General features: G+C 35.5%; 1 protein-coding gene across 4 annotated transcripts in view; it reads right to left on the bottom strand.

Moving 5' to 3' along the window:
- Positions 1-19,110, bottom strand: part of LOC136033860 (metabotropic glycine receptor-like) — a 232,924-nt gene that overhangs the window by 87,731 nt on the left and 126,083 nt on the right. For all 4 annotated transcript variants that reach the window (XM_065714828.1, XM_065714827.1, XM_065714829.1 and 1 more), the window contains 2 exons: positions 15,868-16,011; positions 12,985-13,185 (listed from right to left, as the gene is read on the bottom strand). In XM_065714828.1, coding sequence (XP_065570900.1) covers positions 12,985-13,185; positions 15,868-16,011 — 345 coding nt within the window. The remainder of the gene's footprint in view (positions 1-12,984; positions 13,186-15,867; positions 16,012-19,110) is intronic.

Genomic DNA, 19,110 nt, shown 5'->3' with positions numbered 1-19,110 from the left:
ACCAACGTTTCTATTAGTAAAAATTATACGTAACTTAAGAATTAACTCACGTATCAAACTTTTATATTCTTATATTTTTATTATGTATATGAGGGGGTGTGTCCCCTCGTTAATACCTCGCTCTTTACATTAAATCTTAAATTTTGTCCCAATTCTTTAAGAATAACCCCTGAATCAGAAAGGCCGTAGAATAAATAGTTTAAATTACTAAAAATACTTTAGCATAAAGAGCGAGGTATTTATCTTCTCCTAAATACCTCGCTTTTTATGCTAAAGTATTTTTAGAACCCCTCATATGCGTAGTAATCTCTGTTCGTTTTAAGTTTTAATGCTACTCCTTACTTTCAATTAAAAAAACTTTTTCGTGTTTATTTTTTCATTGTTTTTTTTTATAGTAATGCTAGAAAATCCCGCGCCCTTTTCATTGAATTTCTCTTGCCCCATGACATACTCCTCCAAGGGAAGATCCTCCCACATAGCCCCTTCCCCTCAACCCCACCCCAAACCAAAAAATCCCCCTGGAAACGTCTGTACGCTTCCCAGTAACCATAACTGTATGTAAAGACTGGTCAAAGTTTGTAACTTGCAGCCTCTCCCCGAGGGACTGTGGGGTGTAAGTCATCCCCAAAGACATAGTTATTATGGTTTTCGACTATGCGAAACAAAATGGCTATCTCAAAATTTCGATCCGTTGACTTTGGGAATAAAATGAGCGTGGGAGGGGGCCTAGGTGCCCTCCAATTTTTTTGGTCACTTAAAAAGGGCACTAGGACTTTTCATTTCCGTTAGAATGAGCCCTCTTGTGACATTCTAGAACCACTAGGTCAATACGATGACCCCTGGGAAAAGAAAAAAAAAAAAAAAAACAAACAAATAAACATACACCCGTGATCTGTCTTCTGGCAAAAAAATACGAAATTCCACATTTTTGTAGATAAGAGCTTGAAATGTTTGCAATAGGGTTCTCTGATACGCTGAATGCGATGGTGCGATTTTCGTTAAGATTCTGTGACTTTTGGGCGTGTTTCCCCCTATTTCCCAAAATAAGGCAAATTTTCTCAGGCTCGTAACTTTTGATGACAAAGACTAAATTTGATGAAACTTATATATTTAAAATCAGCATAAAAATCCGATTCTTTTGATGTATCTTTTAGCATCAAAATTCCGTTTTTTAGCGTTTCGTTTACTATTGAGCCGGGTCGCTCCTTACTACAGTTCGTTACCACGAACTGTTTGACAAATTACTTAGTAATATGATACTTTTTAGACTGAGGGATGCTGTAGACAAAGTTTCAAGACAAGGACAGTGTGGTTTTAGGAAAGGTAGAGGATGTGTCGACCAAACTTTCTCTCCTAGGTTTATAATTGAGAAGTGCCTTACTTGTCCAAAACCTTTGGTCCTCGGTTTGATAGATAATGAAAATAAGGCTCCAGGAACTAATAGTGTGGTAAATGAGTTTCTTAAATGTGGTGGCTCTGAGGTTAGAAATAAGTTACTGAAGATTATGAATATGATTTTTGAAAAAGGGGAAGTACCTAACGATTTTAGGAAAACCATAATTAAACCCCTGCATAAGAAAGGTGATAAGAGTGAGTCTTGTAATTATCAAGGCATTAGTCTGGTCTCTCTAAGTGACAAATTACTTAGTAATATGATACTTTTTAGACTGAGGGATTGTAGACAAAGTTTCAAGACAAGGACAGTGTGGTTTTAGGAAAGGTAGAGGATGTGTCGACCAAGCTTTCTCTCCTAGGTTTATAATTGAGAAGTGCCTTACTTGTCCAAAACCTTTGGTCCTCGGTTTGATAGCTAATGAGCAAGTGTTTGATTTTGTTGATAAAAGAGCTTTAGCAAAGGTCTTATCCTTGTATGGTATACCAGACAAATACATTAAAGTGATTAGTGCTCTGTACGAGAACAAAACTGCTGTGATTACGGGGGGAAATGAGGTTAGCAGCTGGTTTTGTATTAAATCAGGAGTTAAGCCAGGTTGTGTTCTATCCCCCTTTATATTGATCATATTGATGTATTTTGTCTTAAGGAGCACAGGAGAAGCAAAGGGAGACCATGGAATCAAAAAGGGAGGAAAAGCTCTCCTGGACTTGGATTATGCTGATGATTCAAGCATCCTAAATGAAAGTGTGAGTAAAATGAATGAGATTTAAGAGGTTTTTTGAGTTCAGGGTGCTAGAACAGGTTTAAAAATTAATGTTGAGAAGGCAAAGTCACTAAGGCTAGGAATAAGTGAAGATGAAAAAGTGACGCTGGGAAACAAAACGATTTATCAGGTGGGCAGCTTCATTTACCTTGGAAGTAATATTACTAAAGACGGTTGGAGCTGTGAAGATGTTAAAAGTAGAATAGCAAAAGCTCAGGGTGTTTTTTTTTACATTTAAAAAAGTTTGGAAAAATAGGATGATAAGTCCGCAAACCAAAAATAGAATTTTGGAAGGTACAGTGATGACAGTGGTCAAATATTACTCTGAAGCATGGGTGCTCCGAAAAGCGGATGAAGATTTGCTAGATGTTTTCCAGAGAAATTGCCTACGGATTGTTCTGGGTACCCGGCTGACTGACTCTATTTCAAACAGTAGACTGTTTAAAAAATTTGGTCCAATCCCGCTTTCTAAGGCTGTAATGAAAGAAAGGTTGATATGACTAGGGCAATGTCTGCGGATGAAGGATGACAATTGCCGAAGATTACCCATTTTGACCAACCGCCTAGGACTAAACAAAAAACAGGTGGTCCTCGTCAGGGGTGGAAGGATGTTAGAAAGATTTTAAAAAAGATTTAAAGGAAGGAAGTTCCTGGGAGGATGTAAGTAAGGAGGCTTTGAATAGATGGGGAGGGAGGAGGAGCGTGCGTAGCTGTGTTGGCCTCAGGCGGCTTGGTGCTGCGGTGAGTTGTTAGTAGTAGTAATAGATAGTAGTATATTAACCTAGAAAGGAACAGTTTTGACTAACCGTGGCAATCATGCAAAAAAAGGGTGAAAATTAAAGCTAGAAAAAAACTGTTTTAAATCCTTTGGCATTAAATTTAGCAATCCTTACCATTGGAAAGTATTCAGCTCTGAAGGAAGACAAAATCTGACCTCCCAGTGAGGTTTCTTAAATGAAACAGAGAATACACCGGGTTACTGACAGTTGAAAGATTGGCAGTCGAAAAGTATTGACGTTGGTTTTAAAAAGAGACGGTAGAAGTACTTCGGGTACTTTAGGTGACAAAAAGGCTTAAACAACGAAGGAAAGTAATTGAAGATTGAAAACAATTACTTGTTCATTGTAATTTTTGTTCATTTTAGGTTTCACTTGAACTTTCTTTTTTATTAAATATCTATTCATGTTAAATTTCTCTTTAATTGCACATCTCGTTAGGAGTAATGTCGTTAGTATTTTTAACAAATAATAGCAATTGACATCATCTTGATTTCAAGAGGCATAAAAAGTAGTTCACTGTAGAGGGGAATGGGTTCATCAAAACCTGACTGGATGTCGTTGACAACATGTGGCAATGAAAAATAATAAATTTATGTAACACTGACAGTATGAATTAAAAATAAGTTTCAAAATTTAACAAGGAAAAATAGGTTAAGTTTACACATTATGCTTAAACTGCTTGATTATTTGATTTGGAGGATATTAAGTTGATTTTTAAGAAAAAAATCATCTGCAAAATCAAGTACATCAACATCCTATTCCCCGAGACCTTCTACAGATCTTGCAGATTATTTAGAAGAACATAAACTGCAGTATATTGACCGATATTTATCTCTCATTGCCCAATACGAGTCATTACCATAAATAAGACAGACGAATTTGACAGACGAATTTATGAAGAATTTGAAAATTCTTTCAAAATTTTGGTTACTATGATCCTATGTTCATTCTTCACTAGCTTTAGCTGCTACTTCAACTATGAAAGAGACGATTTCCAACAGAAGTCTTAAGTTATGAAAAGAATAAAAGTTCTGTAAATTTAGCTTTTGAAATAACAAAAGAGGAGCTCTCACTAACAAAGGTAATTCGAAAAAAAGGTGGAAAAATTGAAAGATGCTGGCAAAACTTTATTTTCATCTTTGTTGAATGACAACGTAAATGTTTACGTCAACCTATATCACAGAAATGCTTGCTGAAGACACTTAAAAGATGCGGAAGAACTTTTAATGGCCGTTAGCTCTAAATTATGGCAGATGTTTTCTTTCAAGATATGCTGAAGTTTATCGACTCTTCCCAGACATAGATCTCTTTGCGACTCATTAATCAAAAGTACACATTCGTCACACTCTCTTCTTCTGAATAAACAAACTTTACTTCTAATTTATGTCAGTTAGTAGATACTTGTATATACTTACAATTAGGGAGATTTAGGCACATTTTTTCTTCTAAAGGGGTGCGATTTAACGGTTCCTGGATATGGAAGAGCAAAATATGATTTAAATATTGTAAACTGAATTACTGTGAGTGGAAGCTTATACATTATATTGTGTTTTGTTTCAATTCCAAGGCTATCTTGAAGATGAATAATAAGTGTGAAAGGGGCCATGTTTTAGGCATCAGGGTACCGATGTATCAGATGAGACAACGAATAAAATGTCATACCGTAAATTTCGGTATCGAAAATGATATTTAGAATTTTAAAAATATTTTTTGGCTTGATAATGGTGAGAAAATAGTGATGAGAAACACAATCATTGGTAACTGATTTGAAGATGAATGTTTTACCAGCAATTTTTAATTCTTGGCAGAATTCACATTAACTGATCTTCGGCCTGCTTCGAGCTACCTAGGGTCAAAATAAATCAAAATAAAACCACTACGACGAAAATTTGCAAACATGTCTAATCAAGCTTGTGAAGCCAGTATCTTCTATTGTTATTCTGTTATTTTCTACATTGAAAAAGTACATCCTATTTTACAGTGTTTAACACTTTTTATATACTTTAATCATAAAGGGAAACATTTAGGGTTGTCACGAGCCAATCATCTCTTGTCGAAAAAGTTAGGAATAAAGACAGGGTTTCTACGCACAGAGAGGCAAAATATCTCAATTGTTATATCTAAAATATATCCTCGAGATATGGTCAGATGATAGTAGAAAGTGTGTCCTTCGTGTTACCAAGGGTCCACTTATGCACATACACGGGATTCTTTCCTTTCAGGTAGGTGAAAAAAAAGGTGTCTAGATATGCAGAAAAGTCTTATTGCCTCGCTATGAAAAAAGGCCTATTTGAAAATAGTAGATTCACCGGTACATTTAATTAGAATGGTAGACTTTGTACACCTTGTTGAGCAGAATCTTGTCATGATTATTATTGTCTCTATGGAGAAAGGTTATCCTTCTGAGAATGAGCGTACCCATATATGGACACTCCCGGACATATTTTCTTTTTTTTTGCAAAGAGTTGGCCATGTAGCCAAGTTTTTAGTGTTCAACGCGTTTTTCGATCTTGATATGCCATCTAAAATTTTTTCAGAAAGTTTTTCTGAAATTTAGTGCCAACATTGCAAAATCCAAATAAGTATGTGTTTGGAGGTAAAAAAGGCAAAGATAAGAAGCGGAAAATATTAAAGAGAAAAAGTTAGTAATGAGAAAAATAAGGTGTAAGGTATGGGCTCTTGTGGAGTCAAATAAACTCCTTGTCTCCGTCCGTGGACACTCGGTCCAAATCAAGTATCTTATCCAACTGATTGTTCCTGCCATGATTCCTGTTACATTTATATTAATGTACCAATATTGGAAGCATAATTAGTTTTTTATTCAAGAGAGATATCAAAAGCTTTTTTAAAATATCTTTTAATATAAGAATTTGTCATATAAGCTCTTTCACTATTGGTAATCGTTAGAAAATCGTGTTGAAAGCTTATCTGCGTAAGAAAATAGAGCTGGAATATGACCCATTTCAAACAAATGGCAAATTAAAAAAAAATTGTATCCCTTCATGACAAAGCTATAAATGATAAAGTTTCCGAGACGTTAAAGCGTTAATGTTTAGATGTTGAATGTTAAAACAACCGGTGAACGTAATAAAACGGGTTATCAAAATAGAAGATAAGAATAAAAAGTGTAAATTAATTTTTCATAGTCCAAATTTACATTCGAACGGAAATAATAGAGATCGTTGATTGTTTTATTTTAAAGTATAAAACCAGTCAATTGGTTTGAATGGTCTGAAAACAGTTCCTTTCTTGCAGTTTCAGTTGATGATACCCTCAGAATGGTTAATAAGAGTGACTTTGACCCCTCTGATTTAGATGATGACGACGAATGAATCAAAAATATCGATTTGTCATCTTCACACTCGGGCGACGAACCAACTAAATGGCCATCCCTTCATCAAGCAGCTATGCTGTTCGGCTAGAAATTTAAAATGCAGAATAGGATGGGAATTTATCTCTAGCACCACCTGGTAAGCGCTTAAAGGCCAAAAAATAACAGTAACGCTATCTGGGAGGAAACTGCAACGGTTTGATAGTCATCGTGGTCATTTTAACATAACTACCTCTGAGTTTGTTATTGATTCAGAAGTTAAAAACGATAAAAAAACAAAAAAATAAAAATTGGAACGTGCATGCAATCCTGAATAACTTCAAGAATATATGTCTCCAATTGTTCTGTGACAGGAATTGCTTCATTGATAAACAGCTGATACCTATCAAGTGTTTACAACTGTGAGGCAAAATGTTTCCAACTAGCCAAATCCATTTGAACTAAAGAATTTTGCACTTGCCAGCTGTTCACAGCTTATTATTGACTTCGGAATCTACCTGGGAGCTACCACTTTGGCAGACAATTACCAGGTAACTCAAGGAACATGCCTCTATTTTGTTAGATTGCTTCACTACTGTCAAGTTCCTTGCCATGCTTGATGAAAAAAAAAAAAAAAATCAGTTTCACCTTAACTATAGGATAATTAAAACTGTCTGGGTGCCAATAACCCAATAATTTTAATCGAAGGAGAAATGAAAAAGAAGACCAGAGGAGCTTCTGTGATGCATGTACGCTCAAACAAAAAGGCACCGGTTACGCAGTGGTATGATAAGAAAGTGGTTCTGATAGCTTCCAACTGCAAAGGCATAGGAGATGAGAAGGAGGTAAAAAGGTTTGAATAGCAGCAGGGATCATACTTACAGGTCAAACTAAGATGATTAGTTTCATCTAAATTAGTTTCAAATTCAAATTTCAAATCCAAGATGGATTTACTAATCATGATTAGTCTCAGAATATTACACCTATATTGGTGGTGTCGACCTCGTAGACCATATGGTTAGCTATTATCGTTTCAAAACGCCTATGAAAATGGACTCTGTGTCTGTTCTATCATTTTATGGATGCTGCTCTCGCAAATGCGTTCAATAGGTTGTAGGGTCATTAAAAAAGGGAAAGAATAAGGACTTTACTGTCCCTACCAGTGGTGTTGATCACTGAAACTTGGTCCTTTAGCAAGGAAGTACAATGAAGGGTTAGGGCTAGTCATCACGTGGTTTTGCCCACCCTTCTTATCTACCTTCTCCAAATATCTCTGGGTACCATTTAGAGCTGGGTAATTTGTGACACGAGGGCTCAAACCCATGTCCTCACGGATAAAGGATATCAAATCTAGCGTGCTAACCACTTGGCAAGGACGGCTAAACTAGCCCCAGAGAGATACGAATGACTAACTTCCGTTTGGAAGAAGGCCAATTCTTTTTATGTCCAAGCACGCCAGCCAATTGCGCGAAGCGGCTTAAATGTTACCGTGTTTTTCCTCAGTTCTAGAAGCCCAGAGCTTCAGCGTTAAGATAATAACGAAGAAGAACTCTTAGATGAAGCTCTAACTCTCAATTGTGTCTTGAGCATGAAAAACAGACAAAGCCCTCCACCATAAGCAAGCACTGGACTTACCGGGATATTGTAACTTGACAAGTCCGCCCGTCTGCCCGGTGCAGATGGCCCGAATATTGTAAGAATCCAAGATGGATTTGCTCACAAGCAAAATTAGTCGTTTCTTAACAATGGACATCAATTGCTTTTAAAAGTTTCACAAACAGTGAGGTTTTACTTGACAAATCTTTTTAATGTAATATTTTTTTTCTTCCTGTAGTTTCACCTGGATGGGGACCCGATGTCCACACCTTTGGCCTTCCTTCAGGGTGGACGTTGAGGGCCAGCGTTTCTTTTATAGCTTATTAGAGTTAAAGATAATTTGTTTTCAAATCATTACAAAAAAACAAACAATAGAATTGGAAAGTTATTTCTACGTTCAGGTCTCAGGAGGTTAATATGAAGCCAATGACGTTACCAGGAACTTTCCTAAAGAAAGCAAGTACTACCAAGATTTTTTGGGGTGTTTTTCACATAGTTATAAACTACAAGAATGGTCCAGTATTCATAAGAGTAATCCCTCAATTAAACAAATACTAATTCTAAGGCACAATTTTGATAAATATCGACTGTAAAGACAAAAACGAAGTTTGACTAGAAATTGACTTGAGACAGCCAATTTTTAAGGAGTTCATCCGCAAAATTATGTTCCTTCCCAATGACCTTTATTGACTGCGTTTTTCACCCAAAATTTGAACAAATCCCGTTTTAAATATTTTTTTTTTTGGAAATGTGCTGATAATTGCTGGAAATTTGCAAAGCAATATTTGAGTCCCCAAAGTAAACCTAATAATATTTTATAACAAAATTAAATTAGTTTAAAATTAAACTACTGACTCACCATTAGTTTTATTTCATTAAACCAGTTAACGGTTTTTTTTTCTATCATGAGTGAACTATGACAAGGTATTATTCATTTTTCGTACATAATTTGCATTTCTATTAGTGGTATTTATGTAGTGCCGATTTGGGTGAAATATTGTTAAGAAACGAAATAAACTGGGCAATTCAGACTGAGATTGAGAGAAAGAAAAATATCAGAGAATAGAGAATAAGAGAGAGACCATAACAATCACTTGTTTCAATATTATTAGCCTTGTGGGGGGAAAAGGATCTAGAAAAATCTGTTCAGTGCTCTCTAAGACCTTGATTTTGAAGGTGCTAGTTTATGAAGATTGTATTCTTTTTAAATAAGGCCAACTTTATCATACTAATAGCTTTTGATAGATTGAAAATTAAAATGATTGAATTTCATAAGTTGGGAATAAGCATTAAAAGCGTAATTATTTTCCGCATGTTCTATTTTCAATATTTGTTTCCATAGTGTAGCTACTTTTGGTACGAGTTACATTTTACTTGCAGTGAGGGAGACCAACCAACGTTCATCACTTTTTAGAGTTTTTTTTCAGCAGTGCTTGGAATACAATCATTTGTTTTACAATGAGACAAACCTACTCCTTCAGGACATCATATCAAAGGATTATTATTTCTGTATTATTGTCTCTGCCGTAGCCGTAAATTAGAAAATAATGTTCTTGACTAAATTTGGCGAATCTTTATCAACATTAAATAAAAAAAACTGATTTTTTTAGCTGAAAGTAAGGAGCGACATTAAAACTTAAAACGAACAGAAATTACTCCGTATATGAAATGGGTTGTCCCCTCCGCAATCCCTCGCTCTTTACGCTAAAGCTTTTAATTGTTTTAAAAAGTAGAATTGTGGCAAAGAGTCAAACTTTAGCGTAAAGAGCGAGGGATTGCAGAGGGGACAACCCATTTCATATACGGAGTAATTTCTGTTCGTTTTAAGTTTTAATGTCACTTCTTACTTTCAGCTAAAAAAAATCAGTTTTTTTTTATTTAATTTCTGAACGTTTTTGAATTAATGCATGTTTGGTTTTGGCTCTCCGCACATAAATTATTAAAATGAAATTTGTATATTAATTCTTTTTTTGGCTAAATGGCTTTCTCTTAGTTTTGATCAGACGATTTTGAGAAATAAGGGGTGGAGAAGGAGGCCTAGTTGCCCTCCAATTTTTCGGTTACTTAAAAAGGCTACTAGAACTTTTAATTTTTACCGAACGCTTTTATTAGTAAAAAATATACGTAACTTAAGAATTAACTTACGTAACAAACTTTCATTACCTTATATTTTTATTATGTATACGAGGGGGTTTGTACCCTCGTTACCCTCGTTAATACCACGCTCTTTAAACTAAATCTTAACTTTTCTCCCAATTCTTTAAGAATGACCCCTGAATCAGAAAGGCCGTAGAATAAATAGTTGAAATTACTAAAAATACTTTAGCATAAACAGCAAGGTATTTATCTCCTCCTAAATACCTCGCTCTTTATGCTAAAGTATTTTTAGAACCCCTCATATGCGTAATAATCTCTGTACGTTTTAAGTTTCAATGCTACTTCTTCCTTTCATTTGAAAAAAAGTTTTCATGTTTATTTTTCATTGTTTTCTTATAGTAATGCTAGAGAATCCTGCGCCCTTTTCATTGAATTTTTCATCCCCCATGACAGATTCCTCCAAGGAAAGATCCTCCAACATAGCCCCCTCTCCTCAGCCCCACCCCCAAACAAAATAAAATCCCCCTGATAACGTCTGTACACTTCCGAATAACCATTACTATATGTAAACACTGGTCAAAGTTTGTAACTTGCAGCCCCTCCCCCAGGGATTTTGGGGGAGTAAGTCATCCCCAAAGACATAGTTATTATGGTTTTCGACTATGTTGAACAAAATGGCTATCTCAAAATTTTGATCCGTTGACTTTGGGAAAAAAATGAGCGTGGGAGGGGGCCTAAATGCCCTCCAATTTTTTCGGTCACTTAAAAAGGGCACTAGAACTTTTCATTTCCGTTAGAATGAGCCCTCTTGCGACATTCTAGGACCACTTGGTCGATACGATAACCCCTGGGAAAAAAAAACAAAAAAAAAACAAATAAACACGCACCCGTGATTTGTCTTCTGGCAAAAAATACGAAATTCCACATTTTTGTAGATAGGAGCTTGAAACTTCTAAAGTAGGGTTCTCTGATACGCTGAATCTGATGGTGTCATTTTCGTTAAGATCCTACCACTTTTAGTGGGTGTTTTCTCCTATTTTCCTAAATAAGGCAAATTTTCTCAAGCTCGTAACTTTTTATGGGTAAGACTAAACTTAATGAAACTTATATATTTAAAATCAGCCTTAAAATACGATTCCTTTGATGTGGCTATTGATATCAAAATTCAATTTTTTAGAGTTTTGGTTACTATTGAGCCGGGTCGCTCCTTACTACAGTTCGTTACCACGAACTGTTTGATAGTGCAGCTTACTGTGTAATCTGATAGCTGTGTAATCTTTAGAGCCACTTTCAGTCTCAACTGCTTCGTGAAGTAGCTGAACCTCAGGAGCTTACATTTTTTCGCTTCCACACTTTCAGATCGAATTCTTTTGTGACATAGCTCCTTTTCTGATACTTACGTTTCTTTACTTCTGTCCTGTTGATCTTTTTAATCTCTAGCTCATTTCGTTTCCTGTTTTCTTTTCTTTCTGCTACTGAATTTTCACTAGAGTTTCACTAGATTTCACTAGTTTCACTGGATTATCCGTTAAAAGCTCTGTTTTCTTTGTATTTTCAGTTCATCTTTTTTTTTGTCCAGGGGATTCTTTCACAAATGGAAAAGATTATTAATTTATAGATAACTATCATCAGCAGAACCAGATGTCGCCGTACCGTATAGAGCTTATATACATTCGGAGCCTTCGTGTGTATACGGTCCTGCTGAACTTATGGTAGAGAAGGCTTCTGAGCTGATCGGAGGCAATTTATCTGCTTTTATTTGGTGAGAAATGTATGAGCTTAGGTATTTGTGGTTTTATTTTTTTTAGGCTAAATGGATGGATTCCAGTAGGCCTGCAGCAGAACTAATTGACGATGCATTCTGTGGCGATAGCCTTGAATTAAGACGAGTCGAGAGTTTTAGTAAAATAGGCAGTGGATATGATTTTACACTGGTTTCGGCTTTAAATTCTTCGGATTCTCAAATGTAGCACACATTAATTGGATAAAATAACAACGGCAATAAACCATAAATGTTATTGCCATTTTTAAGTGACATAGGAGCTGGGAGGACAAATAGCCCCCCTTCCACATCCATTGTTCCCCAAAGACATCGGATCAAAAATTTAAGCTCCGATCACTGTTTGAAGTCCATTTCAAAGATTTTGTGGTAATAAACAATAAGTATGGAGCGACTCGGCCCATAGTACCCGAAACTCGAAACAAATGGAATTTTGATAACAATAGATTTGACAAAAGAATCGGCTTTGAAACTAATTGAAACTAGTAGCTGAAATTAATGCTGAATTTTATTGAAAACTAAATTTAAAAAAGCAGGTTTTTTTTTACCTGAAAGTGAGGATTATCATTAAAACTTGAAAGATATAGAAATTATTCTGTTTATGCGGGTTATTCCTTTTATAGCTGCCTATTCCTCAATTTCTCACTCTTAACGCTGAAGTTTTTCTTATTACTTCGAAATAGCTTCTTATTCTAACTAAACGGCTCTTGTGTTTCAGGAGGCATTCTTAAGGAATTGGGACCCAAATTCCAACTTTAGTGTAAAGAATGAGGTATTGAGAAGGCGGAAGCCCCCTTCATAAACAAATAATTTCAATTTTATTTTTTCTCTTAATTTCTGTTAAAATTATTAAGGTATTTTGTATTTAAAGTTGGAAAATCGCGGACGTGGATGTTGTTTATTTCACTTATGGAAACCCTCTTTTTCATATAGCATGTCAACAGAACTGAGAATATGTGTGTTTGATTCATATTTTGTTGATAGCAAAGCAGCAACCGATTTATTCTCTGTTGATATAGATGTCGTTTTTCAACGATACACAAATGTTACATCTTCGTTTTTATGTGTTTTCATTTTTTCTCTCTCTCTCTGTCAACATCGTGGTCGACAGAAACAGTGAATCGCGCAACATCTTTAGAAAATGTTGACATTTATAAGGAAAAATGAAGCTAAAATGAAGTAAAACGCAGAACTTTAGATGGAACCTAAAATAGAATCTTAATTTATTAACATATTCTACAGTAAATTCATTCGAACCATTACCTTAACATGCCCAAATTTCCAAGTTAACGCGGCAACGAAGGGTAGACAGGCAATGACTACTACTTGCAATAATAGGATCGTTGTCCGCATCATCCAGTGTAAGGTTAAAACACAAGGTCTATCATCAATGCATGTTTCGCATCCTTCTGGACACGGAAGACATTCAAATTGACCTTCGTTGTCATATACTGTAGTTTCCCCCTGAAAGGAAACAAAGTACGGTAGTTTTAGTCACAAGCGGGGAAAGGAAAACTATTTATTTTCAGGCTAAAGTCCTTTTTGTCAAAGCCTTAGCTGATAAGTCCAAAATGGGGCCCACGCTCTTAGGTACACCATGCTAGTATGATTCTAAGTCATGTAAGGTGCATCATGGCCACTTGTTTGTTTTACTAAAATCCACCATGGAACAACGAACAATTTACACAATTTATGGTCTTCACCTCTAAGGCTACTTAAGCTATGTTATCCCCAGGGGCATACTAATTGGATATTTTGAATATTCTGCAAAATGAAGAACCTGAAAACCATGATCCAATGCTGTCTAGGGTAGGCTATACCGAAGTGTCTAGGAGGGGGTTGGAGAGTAGTAGCAATTTATCATGCTTTATTTTTAGTGTTTATTGTAGGTGTGACCTGCCTGGGAGGATAACATCGAGAAGACAAAATGGTAGCTAAAACCAGTATAACAGCTTGCTTGTCCTAGAAAATTATGGAAGCCAATAAATAATATAAATTGACACAATAGAACCTCTCGAAATGCATGTGAAGTGGCCACAGAAACGTTTTTGGAAAAACAAATCCTTTCTCCTTATTATCTTTCGCTTTTAGTTCCTGGAGGCGAGGGAGGTATTAATTCAACAAAAGTTTGTCCAAAATATCTCCCAAGGAAACGCACAGAGGAAATTCCCATTAGCCCACCCTTTGGATTCAGATTTTAAAAAGATATCAGGACTAAATTTGCATTTATCAAAATCCACCTTATTGTATTTTCAAGAACATTTAAATTGACATGGTACTATTCTGACTTCAAATGCCTTTGGACCCTAAAATTAGTAAAGTGCCACACGACTTTAGGTCACAAAAAGTAGCAGTGCATGTACCAAAGACTTGGTTTTAGCGAGAACTTCATGTGGCATAATAAGAATTCATTTGAAGCTAAGCTTCCCATGTAGTAACTTCTATTATTTCTGTAAATAGGAGCATATTACTTTAATCAATTTAACCTAGAGCGCAGGTAATATTTTTGAAATAAAACGAAAAGCTATTTGCAACTTAAGATAAACTCATAATAAAGAGCTTGTAATTAAATAGCCTAGGAAAAAAAAGTCGGTAAGAATAAAAGAGTATCCAATCTTTTGGCCTTTTCCATTTTTCTTTCATTTAATAGCCTAGCTATGTGAGAATCTGCTTCTTTTACATTGCTAATTCTTTATATCCGAATGTTGTATCCCATGCAGACAATTTGAAACTAATTGAGTTATTTTCATGAAGGCAAAATACACCACAAAAACAAAGAGTGAGCATAAATTGCCCAGTGAAGTAATTAGGGCGTATACATTTCTTGCACCTTCTAATACATGTCATTAAGACTGTAATATACAGAAAAAAAACAAGAATTAACACTACAAGTGCTACTAAATCTCTTTTTCCTTACAAACAGCCAAGCAAAAATAGATAAACACAGTATAACTAAAATAATGAGCCAATATGTTCTGACCTTACATTTAGAGCGACTCTAAGGCAAAGGGACTATAAAAATCCACGTGTTGTTATTATTATTGTTATCAGGAGTGGGCTCCCAAAACATGGTCACGGCTAAGGCAACAGAGACCCATTGGCTCCACTGCCAAGGAAAAGCATCAATAAACTTTGGGCTATTTGTGCCCCCTCGGGCACGGTATTTTTAGAGGTTCCCTATCTCTTTTTTCTCTTTATGGAAGAGCCTTCCTCGTGTGTATAATGGAATCCACCATTTTTTTCAGTCCAGGAATCCCCACCCACCAGCTTCAGAAATGCTTGGGTAGGATATTCATCCCTGAGAGAGAGGAAAGACTCACTCACTACTCGCAAGCTCTCAGAAGAAAGTGGCACTCGATTCTTAGAACCAACACCTGCAAGAAAACTTCTTTCTCCCACCTCGGATAGCTCCCCAAGGGATCTTTTCTTGCCCCACGGTTGACGCTTAATATTTCCAAAAGGGATTTGCCCACCGGGCAAGGTCTTGGTAGTAATTACTAGCATCAGTGTATCCAATCTCAGCAGTGTGCTCCACAATCTACCCTATCGTATCGTCAAACACTGGGTAGGAAGGAAAGTAACTGAATTGTGAATAAAGTTAGCAGTAGTAGATCCCTATTTGTACCTTATACTCTCAGGGGTGCCGTGAGAAGGTCTTCAACATTATCCCCACCCCCACATAATAATGGAAATAACCATTTTTAAATGAAGTAGTAATAAAGCAAATAAAGCCTGAAAGTTTAATCACTTGGTTTAAAAAATATAAACAAGAAGAGAGGATTTTTTTTAGTCTTCTTTAGTTATTTAATTTTCGAGCTTTATTTCAAACCAACCTTTTAGCCCCTGGAAATAAAGAAAAACTTTTTGGAAAAAAGTCTTCACTACCACAATCCCTAATGATATGATGTCACGGTAAAAGAAAAAGCAAACCGTTAAGAAATGGATTTCTTTAAAAGTCATACTTTTCTAAGTTTCATCTCCTATCCTTCAAGATACCAATATTTTCTCATTCGCTTCTAAAGCGTTCCTCTTGTCATCTTCTCCTTTGCAGGCTATCTCCCCTGTGAATTTTATCTTTGTGCATCCCAAGAACATATTTGGGTTACCTAATGAGCAATCCAATTTCAAATTCTAAGATGAACTTACCATAAGCTTCTTTTCATATTCTTCTTCAATGCTACTCCCGTTGAAGTATTTTAAAGAACTTGTGACGTCCGGGAAGTAAAAGCCTTCTCTGCAATCACATCTATACGAGCCTCGTCGAAATCCAAGACCAGACACTGGAACACACTGTAAGGAAAAGCTAAATTGATTGTTGCAAATTTAGCCAAAGAAATTCAAGCACGTCAAACAGAGCTGAATGATATTTCAACCAAAAGCGTAAATCTGTAAATAGACTCTAGAGCTTTGAAAGAAAAATATTGAGCTTAGGAGGAAGTCTGTCTTGGTAGCTAAAAGTAAGTTTGACAAGTGGTATCTAGATTTTAGCCTGAATAACTGAATCTATGTGTTGACACTTGTTCAAAATAGCTCTCTCATATACCATTGAGCTTACTTACAAAATATTTTTGAGAAAAAATGTCAGCTACTAATCATGCTTATCAGATTCTTAGGCATATAGTTGTCTTTGACCATGTCATCATTCAATGCAGTCTGTAGCGTAAAAGTATATGTAATGAAGTTAGAAAAAAATCTGTTAGGCTACAATGATGCACTGCTGACGTGGTTCGTAATAAATGGATAAAATTTCTCAAATAGTTTATTTTTAAGAGATAAATGAAAATGGAAGTTTTACTCATTCAGAATGACTGCTAATTACAAAAGCATTGTTATTTCTTGTTATAAAAAGCAATTCCAGTATATTTTATTCAAAAATAGATGTTCATAAATCTAGCTTCTGGCTTTCTTGGCCTAAACAGGGTATCATTTACATAATGTTGGAGTAGAGGGAAAGAAGGTAGATCTATCCCTGCTTGGTAAATCTATTCAATTCTTTCTTTTTTACCATTTTTTGCTATTTTACATACTTATACTACTATGTAGGTACATGAATACCCCACGTTAAATCCTCAAGGGTCGAAAATATTTTTACACCCATCCCTGATTAGTCAAATAGTTACTTTAATCCGGGTTTTTCATACTACATTAACTAATTTTACAGCATAATTAATCATCCCAAGATTACCAATCTGTTATGAAAACAGTATTCTGAATTTGATGATATCTCTGGAAGATGGGATAGAACGTTTATTTTTGTATTTTTTTTTCTTCTTTTGTCAACAAAACACTAAATTTTTGATTAAAAAGGTGCTGTGACGAGATACCATTTGTTTTTAAAATGTAGACTTGAAAAAAAATTAGGAAATGAAAGGGAGGTGTTTTTACAGATTAAGTTGAAAATCGATAGGTGTGTTAGGGATCTTGCTAAGACGAGGCATTATTAAAATTAGAATGGAAAAAAATACAGCCATCCTTACCCAAAATAAAATAGGTCTAAACCATTCTTTATTTTATACTTATAACACTGAAAAAAGTGAACAAATATAATCGGTAGTTTTAAGAACGAAAGGAGATAGTTAGCTTTACTCTTACTTGTAAGCCTTGATTAGCGTTGAGACAGAATTATTATCTAATATTGTTATATTATAACACGTCTGCTTTTGAGAGAAAGCTATATTTGTCTTGAAGTGACAAAATTAGGCGTATCAAACCTATACAGGTAGACAATATTTTTTCCGAAGTATAAGGGACATAACAATTACATAATATAACTGTTGCGCCTAGAGGAGGAAAATCACTGTATCACGTAATGTGGTACTCGTAGGTGTTCAAGATTCGAAAAACATGGAATTACACGATGAGACTGTTGTTTCCAGATGCAGATAGCCCTTTATTACATAGTGTCACTATTCCTTCCAGATGGAAAAAGCCTATTTTTTATAAGGATACACTGTATAATATAGAGTGTGCATTGTATCTGGATGAAAAAATATATTTTTATAAGGAGAGAGTGCATTACGTAACAGAACCAAGTGTTAAATGTGGTAGACGTTGCTTTGGATAAGACCCTCTCTTACTGTCATATTTATGAATAAAATACCTCAGTTGAGCCCAGAAAAAATTAAAGCAGGAATACTTGATGGCTAAAAAAAAATCTGGGCAAATGCATAGCTGAAAACTCTGTTAAAATCGTAAACGAGATGATTAGTATACTATACAGTATTCTAGAGCTAACACCCTTATTTGGGCACTAAAGATAGCCTATACTAAACAAGCCGGTGAATGACCTACAAATTCCTGTCTGGGCATGATTAACATATATTCAATCTTCACAACTCATTTGGTTCAAGTACAAAAAGGTGATGACCACTTAAGTAAACCATTTTATTATATTTCTAATTGGACTAATGTAATTTATGATATAGTATCGAACTTCAAATGACAGCATATATAATGCAGACATAGTGCAACCACGTGTAATGTCATATTCATCATAATGACTGCTTATATCAACACTTCTTTTAGAGGCAACCTTATGGTCATCAATGTCACAACCTCAAATTGACCCAATGACCCCCCCCACCAACTTTTTGCCCCCTCCCCACCAGCTTTTTGCCCCCCCCCCACCAGCTTTTTGCCCCCCCCCCCCTTTTTTGGCTTTTTTAGCTTGATTCTTTTAACTATATGTTTTTTTACTTAGATATTTTTTTCATGTCTTAAAATGACATAAAATATACTTAAAACAAAACAATTTACTTGTGATATTTTCCCAATACGAAATAAATATGATATAGATATGTTATTCATGATGTTTGCTATTATAAAATAATATTCATAATAACACTTTTCTTTTTTTTACTTCGACTTCTTTAAGCTCACAATTTTTGGGAATCAGAATTTCTGGGGCTCAAAATTAGCAGCTGATTCTGTAAAATGATTTTTTTGGAGGGGTACAAATGATAGTAGGTTGTGATATTAATAAAATTTTAGCAAAGCATTTGGCTAAAAGAAAGAGAGAGAGAGAGAGAGAGAGAGAGAGAGAGAGAGAGAGAGAGAGAGAGAGAGAGAGAGAGAGAGAGAGAGAGAGAGAGAACAAGAGAGAGAGAGAGAGAGAAAACACATACAAATATAGAGTCAGAAACAAAAAGACAAACACAAAGACAGGGAATAACCCACTCAGACACGTAGGCAAGGAGAGAGACGGAAAATATCTAAAAGCACACACAGAGTCAGGCACATTATCACACCAAAAAAACATGGGGACAAGCAAACATCCTCTGGGACACAAAGACGCAGAGAGTAATAGAGAGAGAAAAACTGAGTCAGACATTCAAACACACAAAGACAGACACAGAAACATGCAGAAACCTACTGAGACACACAGGCATA

This window comes from Artemia franciscana, chromosome 12, assembly GCF_032884065.1.
Source record: "Artemia franciscana chromosome 12, ASM3288406v1, whole genome shotgun sequence".
NCBI lineage: Eukaryota > Metazoa > Arthropoda > Branchiopoda > Anostraca > Artemiidae > Artemia > Artemia franciscana.
This window is presented reverse-complemented; position numbering and strand designations above follow the sequence as displayed.